General features: G+C 43.5%; 1 protein-coding gene across 1 annotated transcript in view; it reads left to right on the top strand.

The window, feature by feature from the left end:
* mical3a (microtubule associated monooxygenase, calponin and LIM domain containing 3a) overlaps positions 1-14,035 on the top strand; it is a 228,196-nt gene that overhangs the window by 101,334 nt on the left and 112,827 nt on the right. The window contains 4 exon segments of the mRNA XM_084335409.1: positions 5,958-6,354; positions 7,096-7,303; positions 7,823-7,939; positions 13,499-13,600. Of these exon segments, the coding sequence (XP_084191535.1) occupies positions 6,088-6,354; positions 7,096-7,303; positions 7,823-7,939; positions 13,499-13,600 (694 nt within the window). The 5' untranslated portion in view covers positions 5,958-6,087.

The raw sequence follows: 14,035 nt of genomic DNA, 5'->3' as shown, positions 1-14,035 counted from the left end.
GGCAAGGTGCTCGCCTCTAACGCAGGAGACGCTGGGTTCGAGCCCAGCTCTCGGCGTTGCTACCGGCTGGCCGGTCGCTCATACTAACACAAGAATAGAGGGTGGGAAAGCTGGTAGGTGGGGATTTGACGTTGTGGACAGCGACTCCTACAGATCGGTTTGGTGACGCCTGTGCGACGGAAGCAGGACGTGACGGGGGCAGCGTGAGCCTCCCACGCGCTACTCCTCGCCACTGAGAGTTCGAGCTTCTGCTGTGATAAGATGCGACAGGCTGCCTCCTCGTGTACCGGAGGGGACATGTGATGCAAGGCTTCTGTCCTCAGACAACCGACCTGTGGGAGGCATAGTCTAGCAACGTTCAAGACAGGGGAGGGAAGAATTGGATATACGAAATTGGGATGGGAGATAAATAGAAAATGGGGAGAAAAAGTGGATAAAAAAAATTACATGTATTTTATTTTAAGACTTCTAAAGAATGTCATGTTTTTAGACATATCTATTCTATATTATTCAAATTGGAGCTAAATATAATATACTTTATTATTATATTACATTATATTATAATATATAATATTACATTACATTATATTATAGCATACATATTATTTATATTATCCAAATGAAGTCAAACATGTGGGCTCATAATCAAACATTCTAGAACATTTGTGTATCTATTCAACATGTTCCATTGTGATGTCACAGTATGATGTCACAGTATGATGTGATAATCAAACATTCTAGAACATTTGTGTATCTATTCAACATGTTCCATTGTGATGTCACAGTATGATGTCACAGTATGATGTCATAATAAAACATTCTAGAACATTTGTGTATCTATTCAACAATTCTCTCAGTAGATATCACTTGTTGTTTCCGGCTACTTGTCTGTAAGCTTGAATATATACTGTAGATACAATTTAAAAATCACCACATGGAAGAGGAAACAAACAAGCACTGAGTTTAACGCCCACAAGGCCATCCTGTGTGGCTGCAGCGCCTATTTCACGTAAGTGTATCTTGTTATCAGGTTATCTGGCGATTCTAGGAACTTTTAAACAAGGGGGCACAGGTGGGCAAGAGCTAGTATGAAAAAGAAAACGGAAGTAAAAAAATCTTTTTTTTACATGAAATATTTATTTTTAATTTTTTATATAGCTAAGTATGACCGGTAAGTATAAAGGAAGTTGGGTTTATCTAGACAGGTACCCTAAGTGTAGCAGGTAAGGTCATAGCTGTCAATAGGGCTGTACCGAATGTCATTTTTTAACATTCAAAGCTTCGATTGAAGTATTCGAACGAAGCTTAGAATGTACAAAAAAAAATGTACTTCATAAAAAAAAGGGATTTACATTTTTATTTTTTTTAAACTAAATCCTCAATTTGAATAAAGTGATTAATCTGATTAAATTAGTCTTTCTTTTATTAAATACACTTTCTTTAATGAATATAACTCATCAGTTTCGTCAACATAAATAATCCAATAAGGGCACGGTTGGTATGAAAGTGATGGTGACGTCTTATAGTATAATATTAGTGTAGCCTAATCTTTAACTGCAACTGTGGAAAAAAAACTGGTTTAAACAGATTGAATAGACGACATTTTTTTTTTTTTTTTATAAATAAAAAATTCAAATGTTGATTTAGAATTCGAATGTCAACATTATGATCGAAGCTTCGAAGCATTCGGTACAGCCCTAATCATAGACAAGGTAGGGCTATATGTTATCAAGCTTGCATTGATCCAATAATTCCTTCTGGGCTGCAGGCCTGCGGCGTGGGGCCCGGGGACCAATCCAAGTGCTCCTGTCTGTCTTCGTCAGGGAGGCAACAGCATTAGCGATCTGTTGTGCATGTTTTTCCATTGGGTTTATCTTATCGGGAGGGGAAACCCTTGCGAGCACAGGGAGAACATGCAAACCCCACCTGGGTAACTGGCAACACAGCAACCTGGTCCCCAAGCCGGAATCGAACCCAGGACTTTCTGGTTAACCACTACACCACGTGTCGCGGTGCAACCGCTTCACATTTACCAGACGAGCCAAGTCTGAATTATTTCTGTCCGCAACAAGTGACAATTTGAATTATCCCAGGAAATTCTGAAAAGCCATCAAATCTATTTCAGCCACTGATATTGGCAATGAACTGTCTCCTTGCACCACATCCATATCTGAAATATCTGCTATGCTGGAAGGTTTCAATGAGCACTTCATTGCTCTTCAGTATTTGCCAGTGTCCTTTTTGGTATTGTAGTCACTGTTGTTTGATCTGAAACTGTTGAATTCTACAACTACATTTATGTTGTTTTCTAATGGCAGGAAGACATTGCCCTCTCCTTCTAACATTGCAGGGCAATCAGATTTGAATTAGTCTCACAGTAAAAGTATCGAGGTATTTTAATTGATCATTTAACTTTTTATTTTTTTTTATCTACTTTTTTTTCCCGTTTTCTATTTTTTTGTCTCCCATCCCAATTTCATATTGTCCAATTCTACCCTCCCCTGTCTCGAACGCTGTTAGGCCATGACTCCCACAAGCCGGCTGCAATGTGGACCAAGCCTTGCATCACGTGTCCCCTCCGGTACACAAGGAAGCAGCTGTCGCATCTTTTCACCTGAACAGCGCGATCTCTCAGCGGCGATGGTCTGCGTGGGAGGGACACGCCGCCCTCGTTGCTTCCTGATTCTGCTGCGCAGGCGCACCAACCGACCTGTAGGAGTCGCTGTCCACAACGTCCGATCCCCACCCACCAGCTTCCCACCCCCTAATACTGCCAATTGTATTAGTATGAACGACCAGCCAAGCTGGTAGCAATGCCGAGAGCTGGGCTCGAACCCAGCATCTCCTGCATTAGTGGCAAGCGCCTTGCCCACTGCGCCACTTAGCCGCCCATGGTAATTTAACTTTTAAACTTCACATTGAAAAGTAGTAAAGAAACTGAAGGTTTTTATTTTAAAAACAAATCCTGCTTTTCCTTTGTTGCCAGGAAGAACTGGTTGAGGCTCCGTTCCTTCCCTTGCTTGACTATGGTGATCTCTTGTACTGTACTGTCATGCACACCTCTGCCTTGTGCTTGCTTTGGCTGGATACTGTGTACCACAGTGCTCTGAGGTTTGTCACAGGCTGCAAAGTTCTCACTCACCTACCATTGCACCCTATATTATGCCAGAGTGCAGTGGCCTTCACTGGCCTCATGCAGACTGACTCATTGACACATATTTATACTGTAAGTCCATTCTTGGTCTGCTTCCCTCTTACCTTTGTGGCTATATCTAATATAACGCTAGTAACTAGGTTTTGTGTATATCACACATAAAGCTAGTAACTAGGGTTTGTAGGTTTATCTCCCATACTACATAAAGCTAGTAACTAGGGTTTGTAGCATAGGTATATCTCACATAAAGCTAGTAACTAGGTTTTGTAGGTAATCTCGCATAAAGCTAGTAACTACGGTTTGTAGGTACTGTATATCTCACATAAAGCTAGTAACTAGGGTTTGTAGCGTAGGTATATCTCACATAAAACTAGTAACTAGGGTTTGTAGCGTAGGTATATCTCACATAAAGCTAGTAACTAGGGTTTGTAGCGTAGGTATATCTCACATAAAGCTAGTAACTAGGGTTTGTAGGTATATCTCACATAAAGCTAGTAACTACTAGGGTTTGTATATCTCACATAAAGCTAGTAACTAGGGTTTATATATCTCCCATAAAGCTAGTAACTAGGGTTTATATATCTCCCATACAGCTAGTTTGTAGGTAGTATATCTCACATAAAGCTAGTAACTAGGGTTTATATATAGGGTTGGGCACTGAGAACCGGTTCTAATAGGAACCGGTTCCTAACTTCCTGTTCTGGAAGTTACAGTACAGCAAACTGTATCAAGTCAACTGACAATGTGAATAGTATGAAAAAAAATTAAGATAAAAAAAAAATATATATATCTCATGCGAAATAAGCTGTGACCTGTTTTGACCTGCACCTCAAAGAATCGGAATCGAGAATAGTTTAGAACAGGAATCGAAATGGAGAATCGCAACCGGAATCGTTCAAATCCAAACGATGCCTAACCCTATATCTCCCATACAGCTAGTAACTAGGGTTTGTACAGTAGGTAGTATATCTCGCATAAAGCTAGTAACAAGGGTTTGTGCTCAAATGACACCCTCTTACTGTCATGCATTTACTAAACTTGCCAAAGAAGCCTTTATGTTCTCTGTCCCTGCAGCCTGTAACCACTTGCAGACAGATTTTCTAGTTGAGCTGATTCCAAGACATTGAAAATGTAGTGAAGGGTTTGGAGCAGGGTTTCCGTTAGAAAAAATTGTTGCCGGTCTCCGTGACCTGCAAGATTTCAACTACCGGACAAATGAGATTAATTCCGGTCATAGTTTATTGAGCTTTAAAACAATTGATAGGCAGGCTCATGTCATCCTCAAGGCATGTAGATTTATAATATTATTACTTAAAACTAGGCTACTTTTGCGTATACAGTCATTAATATATTCCAAATAAAATAAGTCCCTCGATACTCCGTCTCTGTGCTGCTGCTGACTTGAAATAAAATAGACCGCGTATGTGGCAGTCGGTCCGACACTGAACAGCAGTCTGTTATAATCACATTTTTATGAGCTAACGAATTCCGTTATATTGGACATTTGTATTAATTATATCAAGCGAAGAACTGAGAAAGCAGAGAGACTGCAACATTATCGTGGTTTGCGTGACTACTCTCTCCACCTCAATGTCACGCGGTCGAAAAGGGCGCTTGTCTATTGGACAGTGGAAATGTGTGTGTGGCTGCGATCCTGTGTGTGCGCGCGCGCGTGTGTGTGTGTCTGTGTGTGTACTGCGGAGCCCAGATCAGCGGAGCCGAGTTTTGACATGGCATTGATCCATTGTTCTATTGAAGCACATTACCTACCACCATCCTCTCGCTAAACAACTTGTAGACCACGGTGTTTTTATGAGTGCCCACAAGTAGCCGTTTTAATAATATAATAAGCCGCGCGCCTCGGTAATAATAATAAGCCGCGTTTTTTCTTCCTTCTTCCCAAGATGCACAGACATAGAGAGAGAGAGAGAGATAGATAGATAGATAGATAGATAGATAGATAGATAGATAGATAGATAGATAGATAGAGAGATTAGATGCAGTGTGCTTGTTTTGCAGTGAGTGCTGCGAGCAGTGGTAATAATAATCACTTCCTATATTTGGTTCGCGTTTGGTCCGATGAAGCGAACCGAGACCTACGTTTTTAAAGCTCTCGCTGACAACGTCGTTGTCATTATTAGAAGCAACGAGGAAACAAATGTAATGATCGTTTCGTTCATCGCATAGGCTATTTAATTTTAGCCTATTTTAATACAATTCAAATAATCAAATTGTGCTTAGACTCAGGGAATTATTTTCACCGGACATTAAGACCGGAGAAATTAAATATGTCGGACTTCAGGAGATTTTGCCGGACAAATACCGGTAATTACCGGCTAACGGAAACGCTGGTTTGGAGGCAGATTCAATTGGGATTTGTATAATAATGCTTCCTTAGCTAGATTCCATTTCCTCTTGTCTGTCTTTTTAGGCACATGATTCTGTGAGTTGCTACTGCATGTCTTGCTATGTGCTTTTAATATACTTTTATGTTTGCAACACTGTATTACTGATATCTTGGCCAGGGCTCCCTGGAAAAAGAGATCTAAGTTGTAATCTCAATGCGACTCACCTGGATAAAAAAAGGTTTAATAATAAACCGTATGTCAATTATGTCAAAGTGGACATTTGGAATTGCAATATCCATGTTGGATTACAACGTGTGCTTGTATTTCATGTTTGCTTCCCTTGATGCCATGTGATAATGTTTGAGGTGATGCTACCCTTGTGGCAGGAGCACATGATGTTATTTAATGTTCAACAGTCCATCTTATTGTTGTAATTTCCTCTGTTTTCCTACCAGGATGCCTGAAGCTGGCAGTTAGATCCCCCCTCCTCCCCACCAGAGAGACCGAGCGTTCCAGGGCTGGGGCTGGACCCACGGACCCCTGTGTGGGGGTGAAGGGCCCTCACGGCCCGTGTGAGTCTGGACCATGGGGGACGGGAGCGTCGGCGGGGCCGTGAACCCGTCCCATGTCCTATTCGATAGGTTCGTCCATGGGTCCACCTGTAAGGGCACGCTCAAGGCCTTCCAGGAGCTGTGTGACCACCTGGAGCTCAAGCCCTGCGAGTACAGGGTGTTCTACCACAAGCTCAAGTCCAGGCTCAACTACTGGAAGGCCAAGGCGCTCTGGGCCAAGTTAGACAAGAGAGCCAGTCACAAGGAGTACAAGAAGGGCAGAGCATGTGCCAACTCTAAGGTATGTTTGTGTTGTATGTAGTGATGCACCGATGTGAAAATTGTGGCCGATACCGATAACCGATATTAATATATTCTGGCCGATACCGATATTTACCAATGTCGATATCTCTGTATAGAAAACACTTTTTTTATGATAATCAAATAAAGAGCTATTTTCCAAAATGCATTATTTTTTTATTTTTTTTTGTAACTTATTTTCAGAAATGACTATTTTTGAAACTATTTAAGGCCAAAACATGTAAAAAAAAAAATATCGTCCATATATCGTGCATCACTAGTTGTATGATATCAATAAATCAATGTAAGATTGGTCAAATATGCCGGTATACATCTTGGAATAGAGGAACAGCCATACTGTTATGTACGTTCATATATTTCTCACCCATATCAGAACTGCCCAAAGTGCTTTACAGCAGTAAAATAGACATAACGTGAGAATAAAAGTCTGAATAAAAGCAGTTTTTCAGTACAAATTACAACGTGATAACTAAGACATCCTTGTATGCTTTTCTCTTGCAATACAATTGTCGTACTGCTATTTTATTCAGAATCATCTATTTTCTTTTACTTTTATAAGACTGCTGCAAGAAACAATTTAAACTTAATATGTTTTGGACGATGGTATTGTAAAAATCCATTCGGATCCATGACGGTACACCTTCATATTTGGTATACTGTACCTCCCAGTCCTGAGCCTCGTTTCTTAACCACCACATCCACCTCTCTCTCTCCTGTCCAGTGTCTGATCATCGGTGCGGGGCCATGTGGGCTGCGCACGGCCATCGAGCTGGGGTTCCTGGGGGCCAAGGTGGTGCTGCTGGAGAAGAGAGATGCCTTCTCCCGAAACAATGTGCTCCACCTTTGGCCCTTCACCATCCATGACCTCAGGGGCCTTGGGGCCAAGAAGTTCTACGGGAAATTCTGTGCCGGTGCTATCGATCACATCAGTGAGTGACATTTCATGTAGCCGCTCTTCTCATCTCTCCCGAGCTCTGCTGCCATTACCGTGTTTGCCGGAAACCCAGATCTGTTTGTGAGAGAATTGAGTACCTCAGATGAAAAACCAGAGAAACAATGTTTTCAAACTTTATTATCTAATACAGGTGGTATGTTAGAGTGTTGTGTTCATTCATAGTTAAAGACAGTAGAGGCTGAGTACTTTATTATCTATAGGCGGTAAGTTAGAGTGTTGTGTTCACTCATATTTACAGACAGTAGAGGTGAGTACTTTCTGGTCATTTATCCCATTCAGAAATACATGGGCTGTCCAGAAACTGTCAAAACAGACTTATATGGGTTTTCAGTGCAAGAATTCAATTGACATAGACAATTATTTCAGAAATCAATCTGTGAGAAACCTGACATCCTATTTTTTTTTCAGTACTAATTCAGACAAAAAACACAGATAACTGATAAATATTGACATATCTCCCACTCCTAATATGAAGGCTCTGTTTGTCCTGCAGGTATCCGGCAGCTCCAGCTGATGCTGCTCAAAGTGGCCCTCCTCCTCGGCATCGAGATCCACGTCAACGCTGAGTTCAAGGGTCTGATCGAGCCCCCGGGAGACCAGGAGAGTGAGAGTGAGTCCACCTCCCCCCTCCTCCTCGCACCGTCCCCCTCCTCCTCGCACCGTCCACCTCCCTCCTCCTCGCACCGTCCACCTCCCTCCTCCTCCTCGCACCGTCCACCTCCCTCCTCCTCGCACCGTCCCCCTCCCTCCTCCTCGCACCGTCCCCCACCCTCCTCGCACCGTCCCCCTCCCTCCTCCTCGCACCGTCCCCCACCCTCCTCCTCGCACCGCCCCCTCCTCCTCGCACCGCCCCCCTCCTCCTCGCACCGTCCCCCACCCTCCTCCTCGCACCGCCCCCTCCTCCTCGCACCGCCCCCCTCCTCCTCGCACCGCCCCCTCCTCCTCGCACCGCCCCCTCCTCGCACCGTCCCCCTCCTCCTCGCACCGTCCCCCACCCTCCTCCTCGCACTGCCCCCTCCTCCTCGCACCGCCCCCTCCTCCTCGCACCGCCCCCTCCTCGCACCGTCCCCCTCCATCCTCCTCACTGAGCCCAGGATGCAGCGATGGTGCCCTTGCAAAATAGTGTCGCGGATAGACCACCGCAACACTATTCTGAAATCATGGCAGAGAGAGAGCGGGGGGAGAAAATTAATGAATGTGGATGAGAGCCTTGACATTAACACTTTGGGCGCCAGCCACTTTAGCTATCCTTGTACCTACTGCGCCACCGCTGTAAGAGATAGGGATTTTCACTGTGCGTCGCGGTGTTTGGAGGGCTATATCTAGATTCTAGATTATAGCTATGGAGACAATACTATGGCTCATTTGACAGTAACTATCCATCGGTCAACATGTGAAAAATAATTCATTTTTTCATGTATAGGTTTGCGTGTTATACCGTGGTGAATATTGTATAGTTTCAGAGTGATCCTGGCTAATTCCTGAGAATGGCGCTATGGAGCAATATGTGCATTTTGCTAAAAGTCTTCGTATTGCTCGCCTGGACACGCTACTATTTCCAATTCAAAGGTATATAATAGGTATTAGGTTTCATCATGAATGCATCAAAGGTGGGGGGGGGGGTTTGATGCTCTGATCGCCATCAACAGCATTAGTTTTGAATACTACATACGTTGATCGACTGGATCGATATGAAATTATTGTAGGATCAAGGTGGAATTGACGTCAGATAGTCCTTACCTTTGATCGGGGTTATCCCAAAAAGAATATTCCAATTGTCTGATCGCGATTTCCAGTATTGGTGTCCATTGGGTCCCCGACATAATCCGGCACAACACATGCATCGAGGGGCCATGGACGCGTTCCAATGTGATCAGGTGAACCGCTAGGCTTGCCTGGACCAAAATTCTCCGCCCGGAGGAAATTAGATGTAACACACGGTGTGAAATAAGGTTTCAAAGGGTGGGTGATACTGCCACCTAGCAGGATGTGGCCGGTATTGCACTCTCTGAATCTCAGAAGGATTTCCTATGATAACACTGAGGTCCATGAAGTGAACCTGTAATGAATAAAAAAATCGAATAAAAGAAGAAAGGATCTAAAAACGAGTTTACTCGTCTTTGGCGCTCAGCGCATGGCGGCCAAAAACGAGTTAACTCGTCTTTGGCGCCCAATCTGTTAAGTGGTTGTAGCTACGGCTGTGGAGGTGCTGGAGACATGATCCAATAGACTTTTATACGCCTGAGTCTCCTGAACACGGAGCGACCAATCGCAAGTCGCTCGGCACTTTCTCGGCCGAGCTATAGTCACTTTTCCATACCTACTCCTGAACTCTGCATGCGCAGATTGCCCACGGAGTCTAGGTTCATCAATCTGCGCATGCAGAGTTTGGGAGTAGGTGCGGAAAAGTGACTATAGCTCGGCCGAGTAAGTGCCGATCGACTTGGGCTTTGTCTTCGTGTTCAGGAGACTCGGGCGTATAAAAGTCTATTGGATCATGTCTCCACAGCCGTATCTGCAACCACTTAACACTTTGAGTGCCAAGGGTCCGGTGCCTTGGAACCCTGTTGCGTGCCAACACCCACTTCAATGACAGAGCTCTCATATTTGCTAACGCATAAACTATATCTTAAATTATGGCTATGTGTCTAATATGGCCGTCGCTTATCAATGACTTGTTTGCAGTCAACATTGTCGAAATGGATTGTTTTTTAATCGGTTAATTTCCGTTTTATACCATTTTGAAAAACGCTCGTTTCTTGAAAGTTTCAGAAAATTTCAGAAGATTCTGTGATAAACGCCCTTTACTGGAATATACTAGAATACACAATTTTTTTGTCATTTTTTCGGCCTATTTATGAATAGTTTTCAAATAAATGCTAGATTATCGATAGTATATGTGTACTTATGCACACTATAGAAGCGGGCTGAAAAATCTATTATCCATTTCCTGATCAACACACACGCAACACACACACATACGGCTAGGGTGACCAGATCCCAATAAACCAAATGTGGGACAAATGGTATGTTTGTGAGGGACAATGTGGGACCCCCCCCCCCCCCCCCCAGTGCAGCCCCCTCCCCTTTTTTTGGTGGACTGTCCCTGTCGCCTCCTTCAAGGCTCATCCACCACTGTCCTCATTAAAATGACCACAAGCCTAATATGTTTTGCCCTTATTCATATTTTCTTTTTTTCCCCTTTTGTCTCTAATGGGTGTTAAGTACTCAAAATAAATAAAATTACCACCTAGACTTACTATCACTTATGATTATAGGTCTGGACCCGCAGTCTTATCACACACGCACGCGCGCGCGCACACACACACACACACACACAGCTCTCCCCCCTCTCTCTTACTCTGCCCCCCACAGATTCTGGACTAACCCCCTCTGACACACAAAGTAAAGTGTCTGTGTGTGTGTCACACACACAGACACACACTGCCACTTTACTTTACTGCCATTAATTCGTTTATTTATTTAGTGTACATCGTATTAGTTTACTGCCATATCCATCATCTCACTGCCACTTTACTGCCATTATTGTATTATTGTATTTTACTGCCATTATTTATTATTCATACTTACTATGTACTACTGCTGCTAAAAGTGTTGCACTAAGTTCTTGTTTACCTCTATTTACATTCACTCATACATTCACTTTTTTTTAGCTACTGTCTACATTGTATATAGTCCTGTATACTGTCCATATGTTACTTTATAGTGTACTATGTTACTTTATGTTTATAGTGTACTATATGTTACGTTATGTTTATATTAGATCTTGTTCTTTATATACACCGTGGGAAGGGGGAAATGCAATTTAATTTATCTGTATGTCTTGCACATTACGAGAGGTGACAATAAAGCTGACTTTAACTTTTGACTAACAAAAGTAACTCACCAAAACAACTCACACGTCCAGGGATTCACACTGGCACTGCAGTGATGAGAGCAGGAACAGTAATGGCACAATAATAAAGTACAGAATACAATTATCTTCCACCTGCACTGATTTGTGCGGGGGGGGGGTTACCGGTTACATGAACGGCTACTCGCATCTTATTTATTGATATCATTAGTTTTCAATCTAAACCCTTTGGGATTGCTTTCCCCTTTTCAAACTTGGACCAAGCGCTATTCTCTCGTGCTGAGCAGCGGAGATACTGTAACAGCAGCGTGTGTAACTGATCTGATCCGTAGCGCGCGTGTATCCCTTGCCTGGGTTCCTTGCGCCAGGCTCGAACGGATCCTCCGCGCGCAACAGCGAAGTTGTCATGTCGCCTGGATGTCCAGGATGCGGTGTCACTCGCGGTCAGATACTAGTAACGTTACCGCGACGCATAGAGGTTCTTCACATTGGCTGGGGGGGGGGGGGGGGCGTTAGCGCGGATGACAACGAATCATGCGGGACATGGTCTCAATTTGCATGACGCGTGAAAAGTGACAGAAATGCTGTGCAATCACGCGCAATGCGTGATGTCTGGTCACCCTACATACGGCCCACGTTGATATATCTGTGAAAAAAACTCTGATTATCCCAAGACTGGTAAAATAGATTCCTTACCTCAGATCAGATGTTCTCCAAAAAGATTATTCCAATTCCTGATCGCCATTCCAAATATCGATTGCGTTTATTGATCCAACGCTGGGTACTGGAAACACACATTCTCCGCTGTTCTGGTGGTGGGCGATTACTTGGATCGTCTCCGGTTACTTGTCTGACAAGTAAAATGTGGAAGCAGGATTTTTTTTTCTCCATGCGTTTCATTCAATCCAATCCAAAGGGGTGCAGTACCATCCGGAGAGACGATAGGGGACGGTATTTTCCCAATGGAGCTCAGAGAGAGTTCCAGTGGTAACTAGGGGTGGGAATCACCAGTTTCATCACGATACGATACGATATCGATTCTTTGGACAACGATACGATATTTGCCGATATCGCAAAGTCTGCCACGATACGATACGATTCGATTCAGGTGCCTGCGATCGATATGAGGCGATATTATGTGCCCATTTAACACAATCAGTCACATTTAGATCAACTAAAAAAAGGCTACGGAAATATCAATTGATGTTTTTGTTTTTGAGCTCTTCCAGACATTTAAATGAAAAACAATCTATTGTTTTTAATACAAATAGACCTCCTGTTCACTTTTTATATATTGAGCTTTAAACTTTAAGTAAAATGTTTTGGAACTCACAACACGCAAGCTAAACCCCCTTCCTCTCCCAAACTTCCTACAATTGTTTTATGTTGCATGATGATCATATATTATTATGTATTCATGTTTAAATATCAACATTATCTGTCCATCCTCAGTCACACACACACACACGCACACGCACACACACACACACACAGAATGCCTCTCCCCCAGTCCCCCACAGAAAGGTTGACTGCCCCCACCCCTGCTCCTTCCCAAGTCCCCTCTCCTCTCTCCTCTCCTCTCACGGTTAGCTGCTTAGCTTAGTTAGCTCACGCTAACGCAACGTTAATTTCGGTATTTAACGCGACGTGGGCATAAAGGAATGGCGAGGATGGAAACTAAGCATGTTGGATGCATTTAACAGGCACTTATTTCGGGCAAAATAGGCGGACTCTGAAGCAATACTATCTAACGTCTACACACGGAGCTGCGCTGAGCTAATGTTGTTGTTCCGGTCAGGCGGATATGCTCACGAGGGGATTTTCAAAATAAGAGTATCGCAATATGAATCGATCTTTTTACGTTGCATCGATCCTATTTGATTATTGATAATAGATCAATATATCGATCTGGATCGATGTATCGTCCCACCCCTAGTGGTAACGTGAGGCTAGATTGATGAAATATGAATGGAAATCGCTAATAAATAAAAAAAAACTATCAAAAACGAGATCTCTCATCTCTGGCACTCAACGAGAAATCTCGTCGTTGGCACTCAAAGTGTTAATGTCAAGGCTCATCCACATTCATTAATCCCCCCCCCCGCTCTCCTCCATGACCAAGAGCTCAATGTAACACGGAAGTGCAGTGGTCTATAGCAGAAGGGGAGGAGAATTTCGGCTGAAATAGTCAACCAATGCCTCGCTTATAGCCACAGTGTATACAGTATCCTGTGAGTCAGACTAGGTGGGATGTAACGGGACGGTGTTACCACGTGGTATTTTTTGTTTCCACAGAGATCGGCTGGAGGGCTGAGGTGCATCCCAGGACGCACCCTGTCAACGAGCTGGAATTCGATGTCATCGTCGGGGCAGACGGGAGGAGGAACACCCTCGCGGGTAAGAGTGCACACCCACACACACGCATACACACACGCACTCACACACATCCACATTTTCATGTATCGTGGGGACATTCCATAGATTCCGTATTCATTTCCTAACCCCTGGCCCTAACCGTAACCATAATGACTACATGCCTAACCCTAATCTACAGAACACACTATTCACACCAACACACTTAACTGTAAAAAAAAAAATAAGAAAATGATCACAATATAACTATGATCTTCTCTCAAATCTAGGTTCCTTCTCACTAATTAAATCTAGACAACCTAATTATTCTTTTTGAATGTGGACTTGGTCTGTGATGGGATGGCTGACCTCACCTAAACCTTCGCCGGTGCTTTACGATGTGTTCAGTATGTGTAGACATCCGCTGGTGTGTGTGTGAGCATGTGTGAGTGCATCTGCAAGTATGCAGGACTCCCCGGT

This window comes from Notolepis coatsorum (genome assembly GCF_963971535.1).
Source record: "Notolepis coatsorum genome assembly, chromosome: 18".
In the NCBI taxonomy this organism is placed as follows: domain Eukaryota; kingdom Metazoa; phylum Chordata; class Actinopteri; order Aulopiformes; family Paralepididae; genus Notolepis; species Notolepis coatsorum.
Note: the sequence above shows the minus strand (reverse complement) of the source record. Positions and strands in the feature narration are given on the sequence as shown.